Source organism: Arvicanthis niloticus, chromosome 1, assembly GCF_011762505.2.
Source record: "Arvicanthis niloticus isolate mArvNil1 chromosome 1, mArvNil1.pat.X, whole genome shotgun sequence".
Lineage (NCBI taxonomy): Eukaryota > Metazoa > Chordata > Mammalia > Rodentia > Muridae > Arvicanthis > Arvicanthis niloticus.
Window position 1 is genome coordinate 114,177,639 of NC_047658.1, and position 23,966 is coordinate 114,201,604.

At 54.1% G+C, this 23,966-nt stretch overlaps 2 protein-coding genes across 8 annotated transcripts in view; one reads left to right on the plus strand and one right to left on the minus strand.

The window, feature by feature from the left end:
• On the plus strand, positions 1-16,234 carry Ltbp3 (latent transforming growth factor beta binding protein 3). 5 transcript variants are annotated; one of them, XM_076915837.1, is made up of 28 exons: positions 3-848; positions 3,467-3,796; positions 3,945-4,147; positions 4,326-4,431; positions 4,652-4,744; positions 4,910-5,032; positions 5,428-5,586; positions 5,688-5,870; positions 6,719-6,735; positions 6,810-6,882; positions 7,031-7,129; positions 8,935-9,060; positions 9,165-9,296; positions 9,392-9,520; positions 9,746-9,868; positions 10,003-10,125; positions 11,492-11,614; positions 11,819-11,938; positions 13,268-13,396; positions 13,655-13,822; positions 13,974-14,057; positions 14,310-14,438; positions 14,521-14,658; positions 14,754-14,894; positions 15,030-15,191; positions 15,265-15,345; positions 15,429-15,560; positions 15,661-16,234. In XM_076915837.1, exons 1-28 carry the CDS (start codon positions 527-529, stop codon positions 15,810-15,812), a joined length of 3,900 nt encoding a protein of 1,299 aa, XP_076771952.1. In that variant the 5' UTR covers positions 3-526; the 3' UTR covers positions 15,813-16,234. The 5 variants fall into 5 exon arrangements, with proteins under 5 accessions (XP_076771961.1, XP_076771952.1, XP_076771958.1 ...); XM_076915843.1 differs by having other exon boundaries at positions 5-848; positions 3,996-4,147; positions 5,685-5,870; XM_034513549.2 differs by having other exon boundaries at positions 6-848; positions 5,685-5,870.
• Scyl1 (SCY1 like pseudokinase 1) overlaps positions 16,135-23,966 on the minus strand; it is a 14,010-nt gene continuing 6,178 nt past the window's right edge. Inside the window, exons 7-17 of one of the 3 annotated variants that reach the window (XM_034513591.2) lie at positions 23,612-23,719; positions 22,959-23,072; positions 19,509-19,664; positions 18,254-18,442; positions 18,063-18,138; positions 17,658-17,822; positions 17,330-17,472; positions 16,940-16,999; positions 16,643-16,849; positions 16,504-16,564; positions 16,135-16,406 (exon numbers count right to left, since the gene is read on the minus strand). In XM_034513591.2, coding sequence (XP_034369482.1) covers positions 16,282-16,406; positions 16,504-16,564; positions 16,643-16,849; positions 16,940-16,999; positions 17,330-17,472; positions 17,658-17,822; positions 18,063-18,138; positions 18,254-18,442; positions 19,509-19,664; positions 22,959-23,072; positions 23,612-23,719 — 1,404 coding nt within the window. In that variant the 3' untranslated portion in view covers positions 16,135-16,281. Of the gene's footprint in view, positions 16,407-16,503; positions 16,565-16,642; positions 16,850-16,939; positions 17,003-17,329; positions 17,473-17,657; positions 17,823-18,062; positions 18,139-18,253; positions 18,443-19,508; positions 19,665-22,958; positions 23,073-23,611; positions 23,720-23,966 lie in introns of all 3 variants that reach the window. The other 2 variants (XM_034513586.2, XM_034513606.2) reach the window with 2 other exon arrangements.

Genomic DNA, 23,966 nt, shown 5'->3' on the forward strand with positions numbered 1-23,966 from the left:
GGGCAGCAGCGAAAGACGCTTGAACCAGAAGGAAAAAGAGAGAGAGGGAGGGAAAAAAAAATTGTCTCCCTGGCCCGGGGCCAGCGTCCCAGCCCCCCTCGCCGCCGGCGCGCTCCAGCCAGGGAAAACAACTGCTCACTTCTCCCTGCGTCCTCCCCGCGCGCTCCCTGCTTCCCGGCGGCCGCGGGAGAGGAGCCCGGCCAGGGGGAGGCGCGGAGCGGGCTGGCCGCCCGGCCTTCCTCTCCCCTCGCTCCTCCTCTCCGCCTCCACTTGCTCCGGCCTCCTCGCTCCGGCCTCAGTTCGGGGCCTGGCTGGGTTTCTCCCGGCCAGGGAAGTTTCTTCGCTCTACCCCCAGTACAGCTTCCATCGCTCTCCCTCGCAACGGGGATCCGGGCCGCTCCTGCTGTCCCCTCCCTGCCCTTGGCTTCTCACCCCGCTCTGCCCTCTGCAGCCCTCTCCCGGGCTCCCAACACTCGATCCTCTGCTCGGGCTCGACCTCTGATCTCCGAGGGTCGTGCGGCCCCGGATGCCCGGGCCCCGAGGGGCTGCCCGCGGCCTGGCCCCTGAGATGCGCCAGGCCGGGGCATCGGGGCTGCTGGCGCTACTGCTGCTGGCGCTGCTGGGCCCTGGCGGCGGGGCCGAGGGGGGCCCGGCCGGCGAGCGGGGCACAGGCGGGGGCGGGGCGCTAGCCCGCGAACGCTTCAAGGTGGTCTTTGCGCCGGTGATCTGCAAGCGGACCTGTCTGAAGGGCCAGTGTCGGGACAGCTGTCAGCAGGGCTCCAACATGACGCTCATCGGAGAGAACGGCCACAGCACCGACACACTCACCGGTTCTGGCTTCCGTGTGGGTGAGGGCCAGGGGTCTCTGGCTGGGGACATAGGGAAGGGCAGGCAACAGCACCAGACAGGAAACAGAGTGGAGCATTGGGTTTAAGAGATGGGGAGCTGGGGTACAGCGATCACAGATCTGGGGGCCAGGGGTCTTGAGAGGCTGCAGCCCTTGAAAGACAGAGTGAGGGGCTGTATGGAAGCCTAGACTTTTAAGTACTGGATAAGGGTTGGATACGGATTGGGGCTTAAGCTGAGGTCCCAGATGACACAGGAGATGCTCAGTTATAAGGGGGAGTATAAAAGGGGTTGGAGAGATGAGAGCGAGGGTAGGAAGTCGCGCAGAAGGGGGTAAATATCCTCCCCCCAGACAGAAATCTTTTTAAACTGTCTCAAGTTAGGCCTTGTGGAAGGAGACACCTGTGTTCTCAGGAAGGCGGAGCTAGGGTCAGGACTGGAATGAGGGAGTTAGCTATTGGCAAGATCTGAGGGGGAAAGGCTTTGAGGCCTAATAAGTAGGGTAATAAATAGTGGTACGGGCCTGATGGTGGTGGTGGGGTCATTTTGGGTCCTCAATCAGCTAGTCTGTTTCCTATATCACTCATAAATTCCAAACATCAGAAAGGCCCTCAGAGCTGCCTCCACCCTAAGCCTGAGGGCCTCCTGGTCAACCTAGAACCCACCCCTTCCTTAGCATCTCTCTAAAAGAGAAGGCCTGGTGCTCAAAACTCCTCCCCTGGGGCCCTGTGGGCTAGGCAGGGGGAGGTGTCCCAGTGGTAATTACCCTCCTGGACTGGGTAATTAGGCCGTGCCCAGGATGGTACCAGGAAAACAGCCCCTCTCACACATTCTTAGGTTCAGTCACAGTTCCAGACCCAAGGAGTCCTACAGTCCTACTCGTATGCTTCCCAGTTCTCATGAGGGCTGTGTGTGTGTGTGTGCGTGTGTGTGTGTGTGTGTGTGTGTGTGTGTGTGTGTGTGTGTGTGTACATGCACAGACTTTGGCATGGCACAATGTGATTACACATGGCACAATGTGAGTTCTGCATGTCTCGGGTGTGTGTCTACAGTCACTGTCTGGGAGTGTTTACACAGTGAGCCCTTAGTATTTGTGTCGGAATGAGTCTGTGTGTCTGACAGGATGACTGTGCATGTGAGTGTATGCATGCCGGGCCATCCTGTGCAGGCTGCTGTCTCTGTCCATGCTGCCCACATCCCCCAGGCTCAGTGCCCGGGCCACAGTGGGAGGATGTCACTGAGAGGTCACACTCTCACCACGATGGGTGACTCACTGGAAAGCAGGAAGAAGAGAATCCCGCCTCCTCTGGCCCAGGACACACCTCTGTTGCCGATGAGGTCTGATCTCCAGAGACTAGACGAGATGAAATAGGCTAGCCTGGGATGCTCTTAGCTCACCCCAATGATCAGGAATGAGTTAGGCCCCTGTGAGTGTCCAGGAAAACAGCACAGCCACCTTTCCTCCCCAGAAAGTTGAGTGGCCTTAGAACAGGCAGGAGGGGAGCTGTAGTTGGACCTCAGGGACCTCCTTTGGGACACAGAGCTGAGGACCACCAGGCTCTGCCCTCCAAAATGCCTTTTATAGTGGGAGAGGCAAATATGACTACAACTCAGGAAAGCGCCAGCCAAGCTGGGCAGAGGGTGGAGAACGGGAAAACCTCCTTTCTGGGAGAGACACTGGGCCCAGAATGGTCAGATCTGGACATGAAGCAACTGGCAAGAACTCTGGAATATAGGAATGGGTAGAGATGCAGCCATGAGAACACTGGCACACTAGGAATAAGTAGGTAGGTAAGTCCTGGGCCAGGGGTATGCAGGAGATGAACAGAGGGAGTTGAAATCACAGAAGGTTCTGGAGCATGGCCTCAGATGTTCAGACAGTGAGTAGAACAGTAAGATGAGAGGAGGGGTGGGGTTCTTTCCAGCTAGACCTTTGCCTGAGGCAGGTTTCTCTAGTCACGCTGGGACTGTGGACAGGTGGGCAAAGGCCCTGAAGAAAACCAGAGACGGGTTTAGGGGACACTGTAGCAACTGCAATTGGGATGCTAGAGTCTGTTACATGTGGATGAACAGTCAAGAATCCTCAGGGGTAAGCCCACATAGACAGAGGTCCTGAGTTCTGTTGGTATCCTGGGTGAGATCCTGGTGAGGTTAGACATGGCGTGCCACTGGCAGCTGTGTGAGCTGGGGTAGGTATCGAGATGGAGGGAGGAGATGAGGATGAGCTAGGAGAGAAACTTGAGACCTGAACTAAGGGGAGAGCTTTGGTTGTCACTTCTGTACACTGGGGCAAGCATCTGTATAGACACTGCTCACTCAAGGGATCATTACCACCGTAGATGAGGCCCGTAGATGCACGGGCAGGGGAAGTAAGTTCTCAGAGACACTAGGGCATGTGGCCAGGAGTTAAGCCTAGAATTTACGATTCCACAATCCGCCATGGAGAGGAAGGTTTGGGGGACCTATAGAAGCCCATTCTCATGTGTGTGACTTGTTGTCAAAGTCAGGTTCCCAATTAGGGCAGAGCTAATGGGTGCCAAGGAAGTCCGAACAGTAAGCCAGGACCTGGGTGACGGTGGCCTGAAGAGAAACCAGGCCCTGACCCCTCTTTCCTCCCCAGTGGTGTGCCCTCTACCCTGCATGAACGGTGGCCAGTGCTCCTCCCGAAACCAGTGCCTGTGTCCCCCGGATTTCACGGGGCGTTTCTGCCAGGTGCCTGCCGCAGGAACTGGAGCCGGCACCGGCAGCTCAGGCCCCGGACTGGCCCGGACCGGAGCCATGTCCACAGGCCCGCTGCCACCCCTTGCCCCAGAAGGAGAGTCTGTGGCTAGCAAACACGCCATTTACGCGGTGCAGGTGATCGCAGATCCTCCCGGGCCGGGGGAGGGTCCTCCTGCACAACATGCAGCCTTCTTGGTGCCCCTGGGGCCAGGACAAATCTCCGCAGAAGGTACTGGGAGACGGGCAACCCCGGGATGCTTAAATGGGCGGGCAATAAGGGTAGTCGGATCAGGGCGTGGGCCAGGCCCTGGAGGAGCTCAGCGTCGCGACCCTCCAGGAGCGGGACAGCCCTGAGGCCACCGCGCCCCGCCCCCCAGTGCAGGCTCCGCCCCCCGTGGTGAACGTGCGTGTCCATCACCCTCCTGAAGCTTCCGTTCAGGTGCACCGCATCGAGGGGCCGAATGCTGAAGGCCCAGCCTCTTCTCAGCACCTGCTGCCGCATCCTAAGCCCCCGCACCCGAGGCCACCCACCCAGAAGCCACTGGGCCGCTGCTTCCAGGACACACTGCCCAAGCAGCCTGTGAGTGAAACCACAATTCCAAAAGAATAGTCATTCTATTTCAGGGTCACCTGAGTCACATCATGACCGCATACAACTGAGTGTCACAGGTTGGGGCTGGAAAAAGGAAAGGGGCCTCAGGAGGGAGGCAAGTGGGGGCAGGGCACTCAGTGATTCCTCTCACCATCCCTTCCTCTAGTGTGGCAGCAACCCTTTGCCTGGCCTCACCAAGCAGGAAGATTGCTGCGGTAGCATCGGTACTGCCTGGGGACAGAGCAAGTGTCACAAGTGCCCACAGCTTCAGTGTGAGTGCCTGGCTCAGTGTGGTATCCCCCACAGGGTGATCCAGCTAACTTTTCCCCATCCCTGCTATGGGAATCTCCCACCCCCCTGCAGGCTCCACCCCCAAATTTGGTGGGGAACCCACCAAATCCTCTCTCTCCTCCCCAGAACCCTCATTTCTCTCCTGAAGAACCCCAGTGTTTCTCCCATCTTGTTGCTATTGTGTCTGTCCTTTCTCTGCAGATACAGGGGTACAGAAGCCAGGACCTGTACGTGGGGAGGTGGGTGCTGACTGCCCCCAGGGCTACAAGAGGCTCAACAGCACCCACTGCCAGGGTATGGTCAGCTGGAGAGTCTGTGGACTGTAGGGTGGGCCAGTGGTCATGGGTGTGTCCCAAGGTGGGAGAGAAAGTGTCTGAGGAAGGCAGAACCCTCAAGTGTGTGGAGCAGCTTGCTGTCACCTTACGGTCCGAGCTACAAGAATCAAACTGCTTATCACAGACATCAACGAATGTGCAATGCCCGGCATGTGTCGCCATGGTGACTGTCTCAACAACCCTGGCTCTTATCGCTGTGTCTGTCCGCCTGGTCATAGCTTGGGTCCCTCACGTACACAGTGCATTGGTGAGACTTGGGGACTCCTGGTCCTGTGAATTCACAAGGCCGGATGGGAGGGGCAGAGCTTCAAGCAGAGTCAAGAGGTCGCTAGAGGTCAGGGTGAGTTAAGGGTTGATAGCAGAAAGGACAAGACTCTGAGCAGATAGATTCAGTGATGAGTCACATGACATGGGGTCAGAGATCTTGGAGGTCAGAGGAAGTCAGGGGCCTGTACATCACTGGTTTGGTGAGAAGAACAAACTCTAATCAGGAGTCAGTGGTCACCGAGGTTTCAGGGAGTTCCATGAGGTCAGGGCCACATATGGATCAAAAGCTGACAGAACAGAGAAGCAGCGTCTGAGGCAACTGAGCAGAGGACCCTGGCAATGCTCAAGTCCTGCCCTCCACTACCACCCCTGCAGCGGATAAACCAGAGGAGAAGAGCCTGTGTTTCCGCCTTGTGAGCACTGAACACCAGTGCCAGCACCCTCTGACCACACGCCTCACCCGCCAGCTCTGCTGCTGCAGTGTGGGTAAAGCCTGGGGTGCCCGGTGCCAGCGCTGCCCGGCAGATGGTACAGGTGAGGCAGAGGCACGGAGTGGATGGTGGGGGATGGGAAGACGAGCTGCATACCTGTTCAAGAGTTCACTTGCTGTGGTGTCTACATCTTGACCACAGCAGCCTTCAAGGAGATCTGCCCGGCTGGGAAGGGGTACCATATCCTCACCTCCCACCAGACGCTCACCATCCAGGGTGAAAGTGACTTCTCCCTTTTCCTGCACCCTGATGGGCCACCCAAACCCCAGCAGCTTCCTGGAAGCCCCAGCCGAGCACCACCACTCGAGGACACAGAGGAAGAGAGAGGTCTGGCCTGATCCAATGATTCCATATCCAGATAGACTCGTGGGTTAACCTTCTAAGGCAGTGGTTCTCAACCTGTGGGTCTGGACCCCTCTGGGGCTCACATATCAGATATCCTGCCTATCAGATATTTACATCAGGACTCATAACAGTAGCAAAATTACAGTTATGAAGTAGCAATTAGGTAATTTTATGGCTGGGGGTCACCACATGAGGAATTGTAATAAAGGGTGGCAGCATTGTCTAACGCGCCCCATTTTGAGCTTTGCATCCGCGGAGCAATCACGAGACGAAGAGATCAGGTAGTTACTGTAAACGAGGCTTTTTAATCTTTATCACCCACGTGGAGAAACGTGGAGAGACGCGGAAGGGAGGGCTGAGGAAGGGGTCCCGCTTAAGTACAGTCTAGAGTGACGTATTCACTTTTGATTGGCTGTTCGCTCACCACCCAATATGCCTCGGGATTGGCAGTGACTAAGGAAGCCTATCTGCCTAGCAACTGCGCAGATAACAGCAGCTTCCTACAGCATTGGGAAGGTTGAGAACCACTGCTCTAACATTTAAATCCCTGGCCCGAACCACTGAAACCCTCGTCCCCCAGGCATTACTCACTTACCCTCACCCCCTATCTGACTTGAGCTATTGCCTCCTAGGCTGGCACTGTACAGATCAAGCTTACCCACTGTGCTCTAGGCAATGGCTACTAAGAAAATGTACCCTAATCCCAGGATCTAAGCTTTGACCCTTGACCCAAAGGCATGGCTTTGGGACTCTTGAGATCTAGCCTAGCTATACACCTTGATCCTTGACCTCCCGTTCTGACATAAATAATATTCCACCTTCTCTTCTAGGAGTGACCATGGACCCAGTGAGTATGGGAGCCCAGGTGGAGGGGTGGGGAGACAGAGGAGCCAAGGAGGGCTTATGTTACTATAACCACAGCCAGTGAGCGAGGAGCGATCGGTGCAGCAGAGCCACCCCACTACCACCACGTCACCCGCCCGGCCTTACCCAGGTGAGCAAGGCACTGCAAGTGGGGCTCAACCACTGGGAGGTGTGCACTTGTGGTGGGTGCTACAGTGAGGACAGAGTGGCAAAGCTCGGGTGTAGCCTGCAGGAGGTAGGAGCCTCACTTTCTGAAAAGCCCCTGCTTCTGCCCGCAGAGCTGATCTCTCGCCCCTCCCCACCCACCTTCCACCGGTTCCCGCCAGACTTGCCCCCGTCGAGAAGTGCAGTGGAGATTGCCCCTACTCAGGTCACAGGTAAGGCCTGCCAGCAGGGCCACATCGTGAATAGGCTACACAGCCAGCTTAGTTTTCCTCCTTCCAACACTCTGTAGGCTAACAGGCTAGCACTTGCCCAGAACTCGGAGCTAGGGAAGATCCAGTGAGCAGGAGAGGTGTTGCTTTGCTTTCCAGTGGGCCTGTTAGTATGATGGCCAGTTCAATCTGAGAGTCTTCATCATGCAACTTACATTTATTGAGCACCTACTATGTACCCCCCAAATAAACCCCAGCCAAAGCAAACCACAGGCTTGTACCTGTAATCACAATACACAGGAAGTAAAGGCAGAAGAATTGCCTAGGGTTTAAGGTCAGCCTGGGCTATAGTGTGAGACCCGCAAAACAGCAATGATTAAAGTCTAGCATGTCTCATAAATGCTACAAAAAGGTAAGTCAGAAAGGCAGGAAGTCTAAAGATTGTAATAGTAGGTAGCAACTAGAGGTTGTGGTGTGTGGTGTGTGTGTGTGTGTGTGTGTGTGTGTGTGTAGTGTTTAAAAGATTGCCAGACATTCAAGAGAAGTGGGGAGGGGAGGGACATGCAGATTCAGAAAAAGAACATTCCAGGGAGGGTAAGTCTGGGCAAAGGTGTAAGAAGTATGAATCATTGGTGGAGGGAAAAACCACAGGGAAGCAGGGGGAAGCCAGTTCATGGAGCCACCATAATAGGCTCAGGGTTGATGCCAAAGGCTGTGGGAAGCGTCTGCAAGGATTTGAGCATAGGAGTGTTTGCCAACACAGACTGAGCAGTCCCTCTGTCAGGCTCCGTGTGAAGAGCTTCACAGAATAATCATGAGTTTGCTCTCTCTAACTCTGAAGGGGGAAATGCTTGCCTCTTTTCCAGATGAAAAAGGCCCAGGTTCAGAGAGGTTTAGCAATTTGTCCCAGGTCACAGAGAAGCCAGATAGAGCCTATGTCATAGAGACTCCAAGGCCACAGTCATTGACCCTGACTGAAACTCTGAGCCTAGATGAGAGGCTCAGGTGGAAGGTGACTACCCCTGGGGATTGTGGGAATGTGGAGGACAAGGTGCCCGGGAGGGGAGCAAGGAAGCCTACACACAGGTACACCAGGCAGAAAGCAGCATGCAGAGGCCCACTAGCCAGTGTATTTTAGCAAAGGCGAGTTTAGCATCACTCTGGGCTTCATGGAAAAGGTGGGGACCAAGTGAGGAGAGGAGGAAATGGAGCTTATGAACAGGAGGACAAGCGGAGCCCTCAATCTGACCATCTGAACACAGCTCTGGCCCAAGTTGGGTTCCTAGGAACTGACTGTTATCTATCTTGGGAGGGGAGACAATTGACCATTGGAAAATGGAGGACCTGGGTCCTTGGAGCAAGGGGTGTTGAAGTCACTGGCTAGAAGATAGTAACAAACTTGAAATCACAGGGTTTAAACTACTGAGGGGACTGGGAAGAACGTTGTCTCAAAGACTCTTGCAAAAGAGTATTAAGAACATAAGGCACTTAGCCATTGTGGTTTGATTTGAGGTGACAGGGGTCAGGCTCCTAGGATGCTAGGTAGGCATGGAAGTAAGGAAAGTGGCAGGGATGACAAGGACACAGGAGTCCTATTTGGAGACTTTCTGTAACAATAGCATGAGTACTACTTGCAATAATGTTTAGGAACTCCTAGGATTTAAATACCCATGTGCAGAAGCCAGAGGACACTGTGTGACTAAGCTCTCCTAGTCAGTAGGGCTGGCGTGTCAGTATCTGTCTCTAGGGTGAGGTAGAAAACACGTATTCCCTGATCAGCCCCTTGACCCGATCCCCCCATGCCACAGAGACCGATGAGTGCGGATTAAACCAGAACATCTGTGGCCATGGACAGTGTGTGCCTGGGCCCTCGGATTACTCCTGCCACTGCAATCCAGGCTACCGGTCACATCCACAGCACCGCTACTGTGTTGGTGAGGTGGGAGGTGGACAAGGATTGGCTGGGGAGGAGCCCGAGAGCCTCCGTGGCTCACAATTTGCCTTTGATGTCTCCTCGCCTGCCTGCTGATGCTTCCAGATGTGAATGAGTGCGAGGCAGAGCCTTGCGGCCCCGGGAAAGGCATCTGCATGAACACTGGTGGCTCCTACAACTGTCACTGCAATCGAGGCTACCGCCTCCAAGTGGGTGCAGGGGGCCGCTCATGCGTGGGTGAGTGCCACCAGCCCCTGGCTAACCCGGGTATACTGGGTGGGACCAGCTCCTACTGCCCGCCCCACGCCCCATCGCACCCTGTCTTTGTTCAGACCTGAACGAGTGCGCCAAGCCTCACCTGTGTGGTGACGGTGGCTTCTGCACCAACTTCCCTGGTCACTACAAATGCAACTGCTATCCTGGCTACCGGCTCAAGACCTCCCGACCACCCGTTTGCGAAGGTGAGTTACCCTCGAGACCAAAGCGGGCATCACAACCGTTCCTCGACTTAGGATGGGAGCAAGAGGCCTGTACCCATCTCTGATCCTCTCAGGCTGGGGTCAGGGAAGCTAAAACTGGTCCATTTTGCCTTGATTTGTAACGGAGGGAGACGGTCGAGGACTATGGGTACCTGACCAGCTATGTTTTTTCCCAGACTTGTTCTCTTCCTTTTCCCTTCCATGCAGACATCGACGAGTGTCGCGACCCTAGCACCTGCCCTGATGGCAAATGTGAAAACAAACCTGGCAGCTTCAAGTGCATCGCCTGCCAGCCTGGCTATCGCAGCCAGGGGGGCGGGGCCTGCCGTGGTGAGGGCGGATCTGGCTCCACGTGGGGGGCGGGCCTCCTGAGAGTAGAGTTCCGCCCCTAGCCCTGGGGAGAGGTGTCTCACCCCAGCAGTTTGTAAGTAGGGCACAGTGTGATACCAGCTTCTTCCCTGCAGATGTCAACGAATGCTCCGAGGGTAGCCCCTGCTCTCCTGGATGGTGTGAGAATCTTCCGGGATCTTATCGTTGTACGTGTGCCCAGGGATACGAGCCCGCACCGGACGGCCTCAGTTGCATAGGTGAGCTCCAGAATGCTGGGCAGGCCAAATACTCTCATTCACGGAAGTTAGAGAGTGGGTCACTCTGTAAAACCGGTGGTTGGGGGTGGGGACTAATTCTTTGTTTTACTGAGACTTATGTTTTCAGCGAAGCAGCTGGACCTTGGAGGGTGAATTTTTTTTTTTAAGTGTATGGATGTTTTGCCTGAATGCATGCATATGTACCATGAACATACCTAGTGTCTTCAGAAACCAAAAAAGAGGACCAGATCTTCTGGAACTGGGGTTACTGACCTCAGTGAACTCCCAAGTGGGTGTGTCCTGTGTAAGAACTCTTAACTATTGAACCAGCTCTTGTCTCTTAAGGGATGAGACTTGAAACTTTGGTTTTGGAAGCTTGACAATTTGAAGGGAAAGAAGATGTCAGACTGGGGGAATCATTTCATCCTCTTCCTTGTGGTAGTGTTTAAGTTCCAAAAAGTAGACCAGAGACTAGATTTCAGACAAACTGGGAAACTTGACAAATTTGTGGACTAGCAGAGACAGAAGCCTGAAGGAAGGAGGCTTGCCGTTTCTCTAAAGGACTGTAGGAGTTAGCTAAGCACGGAACAAGAGCAGCTTGCTTTATGGATGGATGGGTTGAGGGCCATGGCCTGGGATGGCCATGAGATGCTCTAATATTAGAACAAATTGGCCGGGTGTCAAGGTCAGGGAACCAGGGGAGTCTGATTTGGTGACTCCGTGTGTTGCTGTTCATTGGGATAGGATCCCTGGAATTGGGGCCCTTTAAAATGGAAGTTGGGGAGCCTATCCATGTTGGATAAGCTCAGTAGGGAGGTCCATTTGGGTCTCTCAGACAGAAATTCCAGAAGCTGAGGAATGCAGGTTAGGAATCTTGAACCAGATATGTCTCTATGGAACCATGGTTTGTGGACCATGGGGGCTATGGAAGTTGAGATGAGCCTGCTTATGCAAGGAGATAGAGTTGGACAGAAGAACATCCTGCAGAGCCTCTTGGTACCAACACTAGGGAAGGGGGGGTAGATGAAAGGGCTTCAGGAGATGGGAGTAAAGGCGTGGCAAGGCTAATGGAAGGTGGTTGGGCTTTCAGAGCACCGCCTGAGAAGCTAAAGAACCCTAAGTAGTTAGGAAGAGAGGTGCCTCTTGTTTGATGAGTGTGGATGAAGGGTGGGAAAACATGAACTCTTTAGCATCAAGTAAAACCATGGAATCCTGCTTGGATACCCATGCATGGTTTTTATGTGGGAGCAGAGTAGAGGCCCCCTAGGCCTCAGCTTTTTGCTCCAGACAAATGGGCAGCAGTGGGAAAATAGTAACAGAAGCCTGGAACCAAGTCCAGCTCCTGACACTCCTCTGTGCCCTGCAGATATGGATGAGTGCGAGGCTGGGAACATGTGCCAAGATGGCATCTGCACGAACACACCAGGCTCCTTCCAGTGTCAGTGCCTCTCTGGCTATCATCTGTCAAGGGACCGGAGCCACTGTGAGGGTGAGGGGTTCTAGAGCCTGGGCGCTGGCCTGTCCCTACCTACCCCAGGATCTCTACTGCCCAGGTCCAGTCCCCATCCAGATCTCAGTTGTGATTTGAGGGTATAGGAGTGACCCTGGACTCTCAGAATAGGGAATTCAGATAACTCAAGGCTGTGTGTATGGAGTCAACCCATGAAATTTGCCAAATCCTAATCTCCTACAGACATTGATGAATGTGACTTCCCTGCGGCCTGCATCGGGGGTGATTGCATCAACACCAATGGTTCCTACAGATGTCTTTGTCCCCAGGGCCATCGGCTGGTGGGCGGCAGGAAGTGCCAAGGTATGAGGAGTTGGTGGAGGGCTCCTGAAAGGTGAGGCAGGGCAGTGTGATCTATTTGACACACTGTAGCTCTTCTGTATCTATTTGACACACTGTAGCCTTTCTGTATCTATTTGACACACTGTAGCCTTTTTGTATCTATTTGACACACTGTAGCTCTTCTGTAGTCTTTGTATCCATCCGTTCTCCTTCAATCCATCTAACTCATCTAACCAGTGCATTTGTTCTCCAACAAGGGTCAGTCTGCTGGCCTCAGTGTTTCTGTGTTGCTTATTTTTACTTTTTGTGCATGTGCGTTTGCCTGAATCATGTCTGTGAGCCACATGCATATGTCCCTGTGGAGGCCAGAAGAGGGCATTGGAGCTACAGATGGTTGTGAGTGGACATGTGGGTGCTGGGTCATCTGGAAGAGCAGCCAGTGTTCATAATGGCAGAGGCATCTCTCTAGCCCCTCTGCTCAGCCCCTTACAGATCTGATAGTCTGACCCATCAACTGACTGACCTCTATGTCATTCGCCATCACGTGATACCTGCACACCCCTGTTTGCCAAGAGGTGTACTAGGTATTTCAGCAATGAACTGGGGCTCCTAGATTGGAAGGGGGCATGAAAATGGGCCTCAGGTTCAGGGTGAGGGTACCCAGAAGTTAAATAAAGGGAGGTGACTGTAGAGTTGAGATTTGAAGCATAAGGGGCCTTTCAGCAGGGGCTCTGGGAGGGAAGGGGTCTCAGTAAGGAACTCTGGGTGGGAGGGGATCTCTAAGTAGGAGGCTCTGGGTGGGAAGGGTCTCTCTGGGTGAGAAGGGTCTCTCAGCAGGGGCTCTGGATGGGAAGGGTCCCTCTGGGTGGGGTTCTACCCCATGAACAGCAGTTATAAAGTACTCTGTGCTTTTTAGAGGGGTAGAGATAACTACCTTGAACAAAATTTGGGAGGAATGAAGGAACGCGGAGCCAAGTTTGATGACATGTATCTGCCATCCCAGATATACAGGAGGCTGAGGCAGGAGGATATCAAGCAGCAGACATTCCTTCAAGGAATAGCAAAACTGAAAGGTAGTGGGAGATGAACAGGAATGTCTCCGAATGTCAGCTGAGGGTCAGGAGCTCATTCCAGTGCCAGGACCTAAGGGTTTACAAAGGCTGACAGCAGCACGAACCTACCCGTGCAGACAGATAGACAGACAGGCCCAAGGAGACTTCTGTTGTATGTACTTTGAAACCAAAGCAGAAACTCAGGTTCTGAGCCTGTGGGCACACCCCAGGGAAAGAGGGGCTGGGTCTCTCCACAGCTAAGCTTGCCCTTGCTTCCTGGTCTTCTTGCCCCTCCTAGACATAGATGAGTGCAGTCAGGACCCAGGCCTGTGCCTGCCCCATGGGGCCTGCGAGAACCTCCAGGGCTCCTATGTCTGTGTCTGCGATGAGGGATTCACACTCACCCAGGACCAGCATGGCTGTGAGGGTGAGTACCCTCCCTTCTCTCAGACTGGTAACCTTTGGAGCTACAACTGGCTTAGAGATGTGTCCCAGTTTCACCTTTTTGAATTCCTGGAACAGGAAGAGATCCTCTTTGCCTGGGAGAAGTGGGTGGAGCTAGACCTCTCACTAGGTAACAAGGAGGGCCAGAGCAGTTGAAGGTCAGCGTGGGTGCAGTTTTGGGGTTCAGTAGACAGGACCAAAGCTACTATCTCCATGAACTTAACTGTCACTCTCTCTCCAGAGGTGGAGCAGCCCCACCACAAAAAGGAGTGCTACCTTAACTTTGATGACACAGTGTTCTGTGACAGTGTATTGGCTACCAATGTCACCCAGCAGGAGTGCTGTTGCTCCCTGGGGGCTGGCTGGGGAGACCACTGCGAGATCTATCCCTGTCCAGTCTACAGCTCAGGTAAGAGGGACCCCCCCCCAAGAGCTCCCTTTTGTTCATCGGGGAACCAAAGGGCTTTCCCTCTGAGTGGATGGGAAGGAAAGTAGGAGAAAGCAGATGTGTGGCAAGTGCCTGCTCAGCCCTGCTTTTCCTGCCCTCTCTCATCCTGCAGCTGAATTTCACAGCCTCTGTCCTGATGGGAAGGGCTACACTCAGGACAACAACATTGTGAACTATGGCATTCCAGCCCACCGTGGTAAGCTCCGACCTGGCACCTCCTTCCTTCTTCCCATTACAGTCTGGTTTGGTTTAAAGGTGCTGGTTGGGTCGGCCACTCGCTGGGTAAGCTCCACCCCTTACACCAGTTTGGCCCCAATAATCCCAACCAAAAACTATGCCTTGGGTTCAAGTCTCCCAATAAACCCCGCCCATGAGTCTCAGCCAAGGGGCCCAAACCTCTAGGTAAAGGAGAGGCCATTGCTCATTCACGTTCCTCTTGGTCACACAGACATCGACGAATGCATATTGTTTGGGGCAGAGATCTGCAAGGAGGGCAAGTGCGTGAACACACAGCCCGGCTACGAGTGCTACTGCAAGCAGGGCTTCTACTACGATGGCAACCTGCTGGAGTGCGTGGGTGAGCACAGCTGCAGGTGGTGTTCCTGGGGCAGCAGCCTAATCCAGGCCTGCTCCCGTCACACCCTTCCTTCTTTCCGCAGACGTGGATGAGTGCTTGGATGAGTCTAACTGCAGGAACGGGGTGTGTGAGAACACACGTGGCGGCTACCGCTGCGCCTGCACGCCGCCCGCAGAGTACAGCCCCGCACAGCGCCAGTGTCTGAGCCCGGAGGAGATGGGTGAGGCCCGGGGAATCAGTGCGGGGAGCAGAAGGGACCAGAGCCCGGGCTGAATTGTGATTACCACCTCCACCAACCCCCTCGATGTCCCATAGACGTGGATGAGTGCCAGGATCCGGCTGCTTGCCGCCCTGGCCGCTGCGTCAACCTCCCGGGCTCCTACCGCTGCGAGTGTCACCCGCCCTGGGTGCCCGGGCCCTCCGGCCGCGACTGCCAGCTCCCCGAGAGCCAGGCGGGTGAGGGCGACATTCGTCCTGGGCCAATTTTGAGTCCTGTCAGGGTGGAGCCCCCGGGCCACAGCCCACAGCTGGGATGGGACAGCAGTGGGTAGTCCCTGCCTCCCTCCTGTTGATGTGGGTCATGTTCCACAGAACATGTCCCGGAGCGACGTGAAGTGTGCTGGGGCCAACGAGGAGAGGACGGCATGTGTATGGGGCCCCTGGCGGGACCTGCCCTCACTTTCGATGACTGTTGCTGCCGCCAGGGCCGTGGCTGGGGTACCCAGTGCAGACCGTGCCCACCACGTGGCACTGGTGAGCTACCCCTGAGGGGCTAGAGGTAGGGACAGGAGTACAGCAGTGTTGCTGACTCTGTACCCACTTCCAGGGTCCCAGTGCCCGACTTCACAGAGTGAGAGCAACTCTTTCTGGGACACAAGCCCCCTGCTACTAGGGAAGTCTCCGCGAGGTGAGGCCAAGGGAGCAGAGGTGTGGATTAGAGGCCATCGGTGGGAGCCCATGTTGATGTCTGTATTCCTCTGGCCCATATAGATGAGGACAGCTCGGAGGAAGATTCAGATGAGTGCCGCTGTGTGAGTGGCCGCTGTGTGCCACGGCCAGGCGGGGCGGTATGCGAGTGTCCTGGTGGCTTTCAGCTGGACGCCTCCCGTGCCCGCTGTGTGGGTGAGCAAGATGTTAGGGACAGAAGGGCAGCTTCAGCGGGGGTCAGATTGCACCACAGTGGGACTTAACCCAAGTCTGCGTCTGTTATGCCACCTTGCAGACATTGATGAGTGCCGGGAGCTGAACCAGCGCGGACTGCTGTGCAAGAGTGAGCGGTGTGTGAACACCAGTGGTTCATTCCGCTGCGTCTGCAAGGCTGGCTTCACGCGCAGCCGCCCTCATGGGGCCTGTGTGCCTCAGCGTCGACGCTGACGCAGTCCTAGCCCACACCTTGGTGATCATTGAGGGTATTTTCCGCTCAAAGTGGAGACAAGTACATCCTTTGCTCCTGACCAAACAGCACATGGACCCAAGGATCCTCCGGGGCCCACAGACCTCCTTACACCCCAACACCCAAGGGTGCTCCTGTCTGCTTTCCTCCCTGAGGATGATTCCTAGAAACTTCGAAATCAGATCTGCCCCTTTAATTTACTCTTGGCTTTCAAGGCAAACTGATACTCACATCCAAAGCTGGTTGGGACAGCAGCACCAAGACTTACTGCTTGGGCAGGTTAGGCTGAGCTGGAACCCAGGATGTGAAATAGAATTTATTGTGGCTCTGATTATGTACACTAGATGTGCCTGATCTTCTGACCAGGCTTACATGGTTTGTACAATAAATACATCCACCGGGACTGCTCTCCAATGGTTGGAAAAGCCCAGGGGGTTGGGGGTGGGGTTGTCAGTCCAGCTTCCGGGCTCCCAGCTTCATGGGCCCCTTGGTGGCCTTTTTCTCTGCCCGCTTGGCTTCCATTTCTCTTTTCCTTTCCTCTCGCTTTTTCCGGGCCAGCTCTGCCTTCACCTGTCCTGGGATCAGGATGAAAAGAAGTGGGTGAGCAGTCTTAGCCCTCTGGTCCCATGCCTGCCCTACCCAGGCCTGTCAGCTCCTTGTGGGAACACTCACTGCTCTCAGCCTCCAAGCCTTCCCAGTTGTCTTCACCCCAGGAGTCTGGGTCCGGCTTGGGCTGAAAAAGAAAACAGGCTGCAGTAGGGGTCAACACCTAGCACAGTCCACCCCAAGCCGTGCTCCAGTGAGCCAGTACCTGAGTGCTGGGACGAACAGACAGGGCAGCAAAGGGGTCACCCTTGTCACTGGGCTCTGCACCACCCCAGTTATACTCGCTAGCTAGCCGGGTGCCTTCTGGGGGTGGCTCCACAGAGCTGGGTTCTTGCCAGCCCTGGTCCCAGGAGCCCTCAACTTCCCAGCTGCTCCAGTGTGATTCCAGAGATTTGTTATCTGGGTGGCTGCCCTGTGAGTGAACAATGGGAAAGACAGGTAAGCCAGGTAGGGAAAATGACCAAACAGTGCTCCATATAGATCCCTGCCTGACCCAGCCCACCTGTCCAGCTCTGCTCCCTTGGTCCTTGGCATCCTGCTGTGCCAACACAGAATCAGCTTCCTGCTGCAGGGTAAGGAGAAATGCGTGACCAGCACTATTCTCAACCCTCAAGAGGGCAAGTGCAGTGAACCTCCTGGCCATGGCTCTGCCCGTTGGGGTTTTTATTGGTTTTGAGGCCTAGCAGCCCTCTCTTCTCTGACCCAGCTCTGACCCTTAAGTTGAATAGGGGCTCAGTGGCTGTTGCTGGCCTATCACGACCAATCCATAAAGCTCCCCTACCAGGATCACCTGGAGATGAGGGGCAGAACCAATCTGATCTGCACACTCCTCTGAAGGATAGCCTGTGCCTTGAGCTGGGGTCACTGGTGAGGCCTCTTCAGCCCTGCTCACCTCCAAGCTTCCCCAGTCCTCATCGTCCCATCTGTCAGCAGTGGCACTGTCTTCTGCAGTGTCCTTGTCTTCTTCCTGTGTCTCCCAGTGGCCTGAGGTCGCAGGGGTGGCAGGGGCAAGGGCAGGGGCTGGAGCAGGGTTTCCTAGGAAACAAGAAGTTCTCAGGGTAAAGTGGCTAAGAGGAAAGGGGCAAAAGAAGAAGGGGTATCTCGGAGGCCCAAAGAGTGACTAGACAATGCCCCGTGCCTTATGTCCCTGTCACTGCAGCAGGGGAGCCTGACAATAGCTCTCAGCCTTCAGGCACTGATGCGGTGATCCTGGGACTCACCCTCTGGCACTGGTCTCTGGGGCACAGTGGTCTCAGATGGCACAGGTGTGGGGTGTGCTCGGATCAGCTTGGAGGTGAGTGAGGATACCCCAGTCACAGCCCAGCCAGCCCAGCTAGCTGCAGCTCCTCCTGTTCCAGGACTGGATGCTGCATGGACATCCTTCTCTGGACAAAGAGATTGGCAGGTATATATAGGCTTCAGTTGAGATGACTGACAGGCCAGCTCTGTAACACAGCAATGCGCGGCAAACCCCCCTTCCCTAGGCCCAGTCCTCTGATCTATGGAACATCTATGGCGACCGGCTGGGGGTTTCCAGCTTTCAGATGCTCCCACGGGGTAGGACATACTAGGGGATAGTAAAAGACATGGCAAAGTGAAAGAGAATAGGAGTGTGGGTCACTCACCTACTTCTGCCAGCTGGGTGGGGTCCTCTGACACAGACTCTAACTTGGACAGGAAGCTTCGAATGGTCTTAAAGGCCTGTGGAGGAACCGGAGGCCACGCTGAGTGCTCCAGCATTCCCAAGGTGTGGCCAGGCCTCTGGGAGAGTGGATATCCCCAAGCCCAGCCCCCAGGTCTGCCCTGGCTGCCTTACCTGGTCCCGCACAGATTTCTCAGGGTCCACAGTAAGGCCGCAGAGCACAGGCAGGATCTTATGGGCACAGTCATCCATCGAGTAGAGATTGTGTGTAGCAGCAAAGCCTAGGACACCCGCAACCCGGGATGGTGCAAATGGGTCCTTGGTGGCCCGGCTGAAGGCGGAGGTGAGAACCCTGTGTCTAGTCTGAAAGCCCAGATGGATAGGAAAAGGATGCTTGAATATACAGAAGCAACAAGCAGCCGCAAGCTACCAGACCTCACTTCCCAGGGCAGGGGCATCCACTGGACCCAAGGTCTAAAAATGTGAGCCTAGCATTCTCAACTTAAAGAATTTATGCCGGGCGGTGGTAGCACATGCCTTTAATCCCAGCACTTGGGAGGCAGAGGCAGGCGGATTTCTGAGTTCGAGGCCAGCCTGGTCTACAGAGTGAGTTCCAGGACAGCCAGGGCTATACAGAGAAACCCTGTCTCGAAAAACCAAAAAAAAAAAAAAAAAAAAAAAAAAAAGGATTTATGTTGGGCAGAGGTGGTGCATGCCTTTAATCCCAGCAATTCATGAGAGAAAGAGAAAGGTGGATCTATGTGAGTTTGAGGCCAGCCTGGTCTACAGAGCTGGTCCTAGGACAGTGAGGGCTGCTACACAGAAAAACCTATCTCAAAAAACCAAAACCCTAAAACAAAAAAGGAAGAAAACTTAGCTATAATGTGGACCCAGGCTCCTCCTGAACCACTGGGTTCCACACTGCCTCACGGTGTGCAGCGCAGTCACCCCAAGGCTGAGTGCTCCTCCCTTCTTCTCCACTGCTGGTCCTATTCAGCCATTTAGATTTGTGTTTGTTTTTGAGACAGTCTCCCTATGTAGTTCTGGCTGTCCTTAAACTGACTCGGGAGACCAGGCTGGCCTCAAACTCAGAGATCCACTTGTCTCTGCCTCCCAAGTGCTGGGACTAGAGGCATGTGCCACCATGCCCAACTTTCATTCAGTGTTATTAACTGCCCAGACCTGGCAGAAGTTCAAGAGTTGGGTAAAGACATGGAGTCAAGCAGACCTGGGCTCCAAACCCAGATCCATCCCCTTGATGGCTGTGATCTGACCTACAGCTAACTCCACCTCAAGAAGCCCAAGCATTAGGCCTAGCTAGTGCTGCTCGGACTGAAGATGACGCTCTGAGACAATGAGGACCCAAGCCCACAGGCTCTGCAGCCCAAGAGGAGGCTGCCGACCTTCCGCAGCTCTACAGGACACTCACGCTAGCACTGAGGTAGGAGCCGATTTTGCCCAAGCAGACCGTGGTGTTGCAGCGGATGGGACCCTGGTCGTCCTTGGCTTGTAGCCTGGCGAAGTGCTTCATCAGTTCCACGTTGAGGTTGGCTTCATTCAGCTTTGGGGCCAAGAGCAGCATGGACTGTAGAGTAGAGGGGATAGAGGGACTGTGAGCCAGTGCAAGGATGGACACTGAGAGAATGCCACTAGTGGGCTGTCAGAGCTGTCTAGCCCAGTCCCATCCCAGTGAGTATATTAAAACAGGGAGTCCCGTATTTCCAGCTCCCTTTTATGGCTAGACTTCAGAAGCTTGCCTCCATTCTGCCCCGTTCAAACTTACATACCAACGCACTCTGACACGCACTCTACCAAACTGGTTCATTCAGGTTGAGGTCACTGATGACCTCCAATTTATTAAATTTGGTTTTCAATTTAACTTTGCTTTGCCCAGGCTATCCTTGAACTTGAAATCCTCCTGCTTCAACCTCCTCAATGCTAGGATTAGAGGCATGCACCACCATGCCTAGACGCAGTCATTAAATTGATTTACTTATTTTCCAAATTGCTAAATTTAATGGCTGTTCTAGATAAGTTCCTTCTGTTGCTGTGATGAACACTTTAACCAAAAGCAACATGGGAAGGAAAGGGTTTGACTCCTCTTACAGCTGCCAGGTCATAACCCAGCACTGACAGAAGTCACGACAAAAATACAAGACAAGAACCTGAGGGCAGAGGCCAGGCATGGAAATCAAGCTTTTAATCTCAGCACTCAGGAGGCAGAGGTAGGTTTATGTTGGCCAGTGAGTTCAAGTCCAACCTGGTCTATAAATGAGTCCTAGGACAGCCAGCACTGTATAAAAAGATCCCATCTTAGAAAGCAGAGTGGGGAGAGGGGAAGAGTTCAGATGCAGGAAGCAGAAGAAACCTGTTTTTTTTCACCAGCTCATGCTTCCAGCTCATTCAGGGATGGCAGGGCCATTTTGCATAAATGAGAAATAACTAACTCCGCACAGACATGCCCAAAAGCCAGTCTGACCTAGGCAATTCCACATTTTGACCTTTCCTCTTTCGAGATGACTCCAGGCTGACAATAAAATGAACCAGAACAAGGGCCTGTTACCTCTTACCACTACCCCTGACCCTAAGGAGTTTTGACACCCCCAAGTTCTTCCTACACTTTTAAGCTTCTGTTCAGTTCTACCCCAACTGGGGTGACTGCTTGTCTTACTAGATCTGGGTGGTTAGAAACCTCCAAGTGCACACTCTTCCCCCTCTTTAGTATCTGAGACTCTGGCCCCCCAGCTCTCTCCCTGTGTGCTTGCTCGTCCTGATGTTTGGATTCTCAGTGCTCACATGAGGGCTCGGGAGTGGGGCTTCAGAGCAATGACTGAGTGCTCCAGCCTCACCAGTGGTAATCCACTGTTGGGTTCAGAATTTGCTGCTTGTTGGGAGATGATGGAAGGTATGGAAGTGAACCTCGTTCAAAGCAGTGGATCCCTGGGGGTGTGCCCTTGGGAGTTACCACTTGCTAACTCCTCCCCTCTGTCTTTCTGTCCATCTATCTATGAGGAGAAAAGTACTTCTGCTTTCACTCCATGGCCCCCACCAGCATGTCCTAGTTCATCAGGGGCCCAGATGCAACAGAGCTGTCAGCCCTGACCCCAGAAGTGATAGATCTTTCCCCTTTAGGCCATTTCAGGTATTTTGTCACAGTGCAGTACGCTGAGAGCACAGTCCCCTGGTGCCATCCCTAACCAAGACTTCTTCCCTGTATTTTACATGTGCATGGGCAGTGCCAGCTCAACACCTGTACCTGACGGTCAACAGCTGCCCAATGGCAGTCCAGCTGTTCCCAGTCTGCTTCTTAGACCCCTCAGCACACTTCACTTTCAGACCCTTCCTGTACCTTAGACTGGAGGGCGCAGGATCAATCATCCTTAACACTAGAAAAGACTGTCAGCCCCCATTTCAGAATGTCCCATTCTCCGAGTGGTTGTCATTACCCAAGCACGGGACAACCCCTAACAGCTTCTACCCTGCCTGACGGTGAGGCTCCACAAAGATTACAATCTGTGTACCCCTGGCTGTCCTAGAACTCGCTTTGTAGACAAGGCTGGCCTTGAACTCACAGAGATCTACTTGCCTTGCCTCCTGAGTGCTGGAATTAGAGGTGTGCAGTGCACTGCCTCGCCCAGTGATGTAACAAGTGACCTTTAAAGCAAGTCGGACCCTGCCACTGCCCAACCCCAGTGCAGCTCCAGCCTCACTTCAGTGAGTGTGCCAGGTGCTCCAAGGACTGTCACCAGTCTGGCTGCACCTTACATAACCACACCCCTTCAGCATGCTAAGCCCCTCCTTGCTACATTACTAGAGACCACCCCCCCCCAGCCCCAGAGCCTTTACAGGTGCTGGTCCTTCTAAAAGGAGCATGTTTCTTCCAGGACCTCTAGCAGACTAGATGAAGGCAGTTCCTCCTGTGTACATGCCCCTTCCCTTTTTTTGAGGCTCTTCATGTAGCCGGGGCTGGCCTTGAATTTATGATCCTCGTGACTCTGCCTCCCTTATACTGGGATTACAAGAGCTTCAACATCTGGCTAAAGTAGTCTTTTTGAAACATTTCTGAAACACCCTATGTAGACCAGGCTGGCCTAGAACTCACAGCCATTCTCCTGTCTGTGCCTCCAGAGTATTACAGGTATGTGCCTCCATGCTAGGCAAATAGGTAGTCCTGTATTGAAAATTCCAAACTAGCCGGGCGGTGGTGGTGCACGCCTTTAATCCCAGCACTTGGGAGGCCGAGGCAGGCGGATTTCTGAGTTCGAGGCCAGCCTGGTCTACACAGTGAGTCCAGGACAGCCAGGACTACACAGAGAAACCCTATCTCGAAAAAACAAACAAACAAACAAACAAATCCAGGCAGGGCAGTGGTGGCACACGCCTTTAATCCCAGCACTTGGGAGGCAGAGGCAGGCGGATTTCTGAGTTCGAGGCCAGCCTGGTCTACAGAGTGAGTCCAGGATAGCCAGGGCTACACAGAGAAACCCTATCTCAAAAAAAACTTAAAAAAAAAAAAATCCAAACTCTCCTTTCTATACTCCCCTTTCACTTTCTGATTACACATCGGTTTATTGTCTGCTAGGCCCATTGTCTATCCCATCCACAGACAGAGGAACTAATTGCCAGTGTGTGCTGTGTCCCAATATGGGGCCAGGCAGGCACTGGGAGCTGCTTAGTGTGTCAGCAGAAAATACTGCAGGCTGAATCCCCTAAATCCCTCCCATTTTTAGGGCTGCACCCAGGTACTGGATTGGCAGCATGCATACATATGGACCCTCCACCACACCTTTAGCCTTAAACCAAAGTCTGTGTTCCAGAGAGAACCACTTCCCTGTCTTGGGAGACAAGGGGTAGCCATTCCAGACCTGATGACACTCACCTTGACTGTCTGCTCCCGGATGGCAGGGTTGGTGTCTAGGAAGCCATGTGTGACATGGGGGAAGATCTGGGTATTGACTGTCGGCTCATCAAGGTATTGGATGAACTGCTCCATCTGTGGCTCAGGGTAGGGCATGAGAAGTTAGCTGCACCCCCATCACCCCATCAAAGTCATGGGGCCACTCTGGCTTTGGCTATTCCAGTACAGACACTGGCCACTAGGTACCCTCCTGAGGAAGCCCAGCTTGTGTGTGTGTGTGTCCTCAGAAGCGAAGTGCATTTGACAGTTGGACAGGAATTGGCTCCTGGTACCTGGGAATCACTAGTTCTTTCTGGCTCATAAGGACCCTCTAACCTAGAAGCCAACAATCTGTAGCTCCAGCTGTCTTAGGACTGACAGGAGACGTTGTGTCCTACTCTAAAGAACCTAAGTGATGAAATCTGGAGAATCCCAAGGCTGCAAGGAGCCCTGGGACCACCTTCACCTCCTGAGAGCTTTCCTGGTCCTTCACCTGTGTGGTGGCCATGGTAGAGGTGTCTAGGGACCCTGGGTAGCAAAGCACAGGCTCTGGCCACCTGCCTAAGGCTGGGGGTGATCAGAGTCAGGATGAGGCCTGGGAGGAGGACCTGGCAGAGACTGGGTGAGCTGTCTACCTGCTGGAGGAGGCGGATACGCATGGCACGGTCAGTGGATGAGAACATCTTCACCACCACAGGGATGATCTTCTGCTGGTACTCTTCAGCACTGAGGAATTTTCCCACCTGAGGAAAGAAAGAGAGCTTCCTGTGGCCACACCCACAGAGCTAGGGCAACCTTACAGGGGTCCCCTCAACTTGCTTTGGGCTCACTGCTGGCTCCCCAGCGAAGGAATGAGCTGAAGGTGGTGAAAGCATTTCCTCAGTAGGACCTTAGCCCACACTCTGCCCAGGAAACTCTCCTAACCTTCCTCTGTGTTTTAGGAGGCAGTGGAGAACTCAGTGCCCCACCCCCCATAAAGTGGCGCCTGTA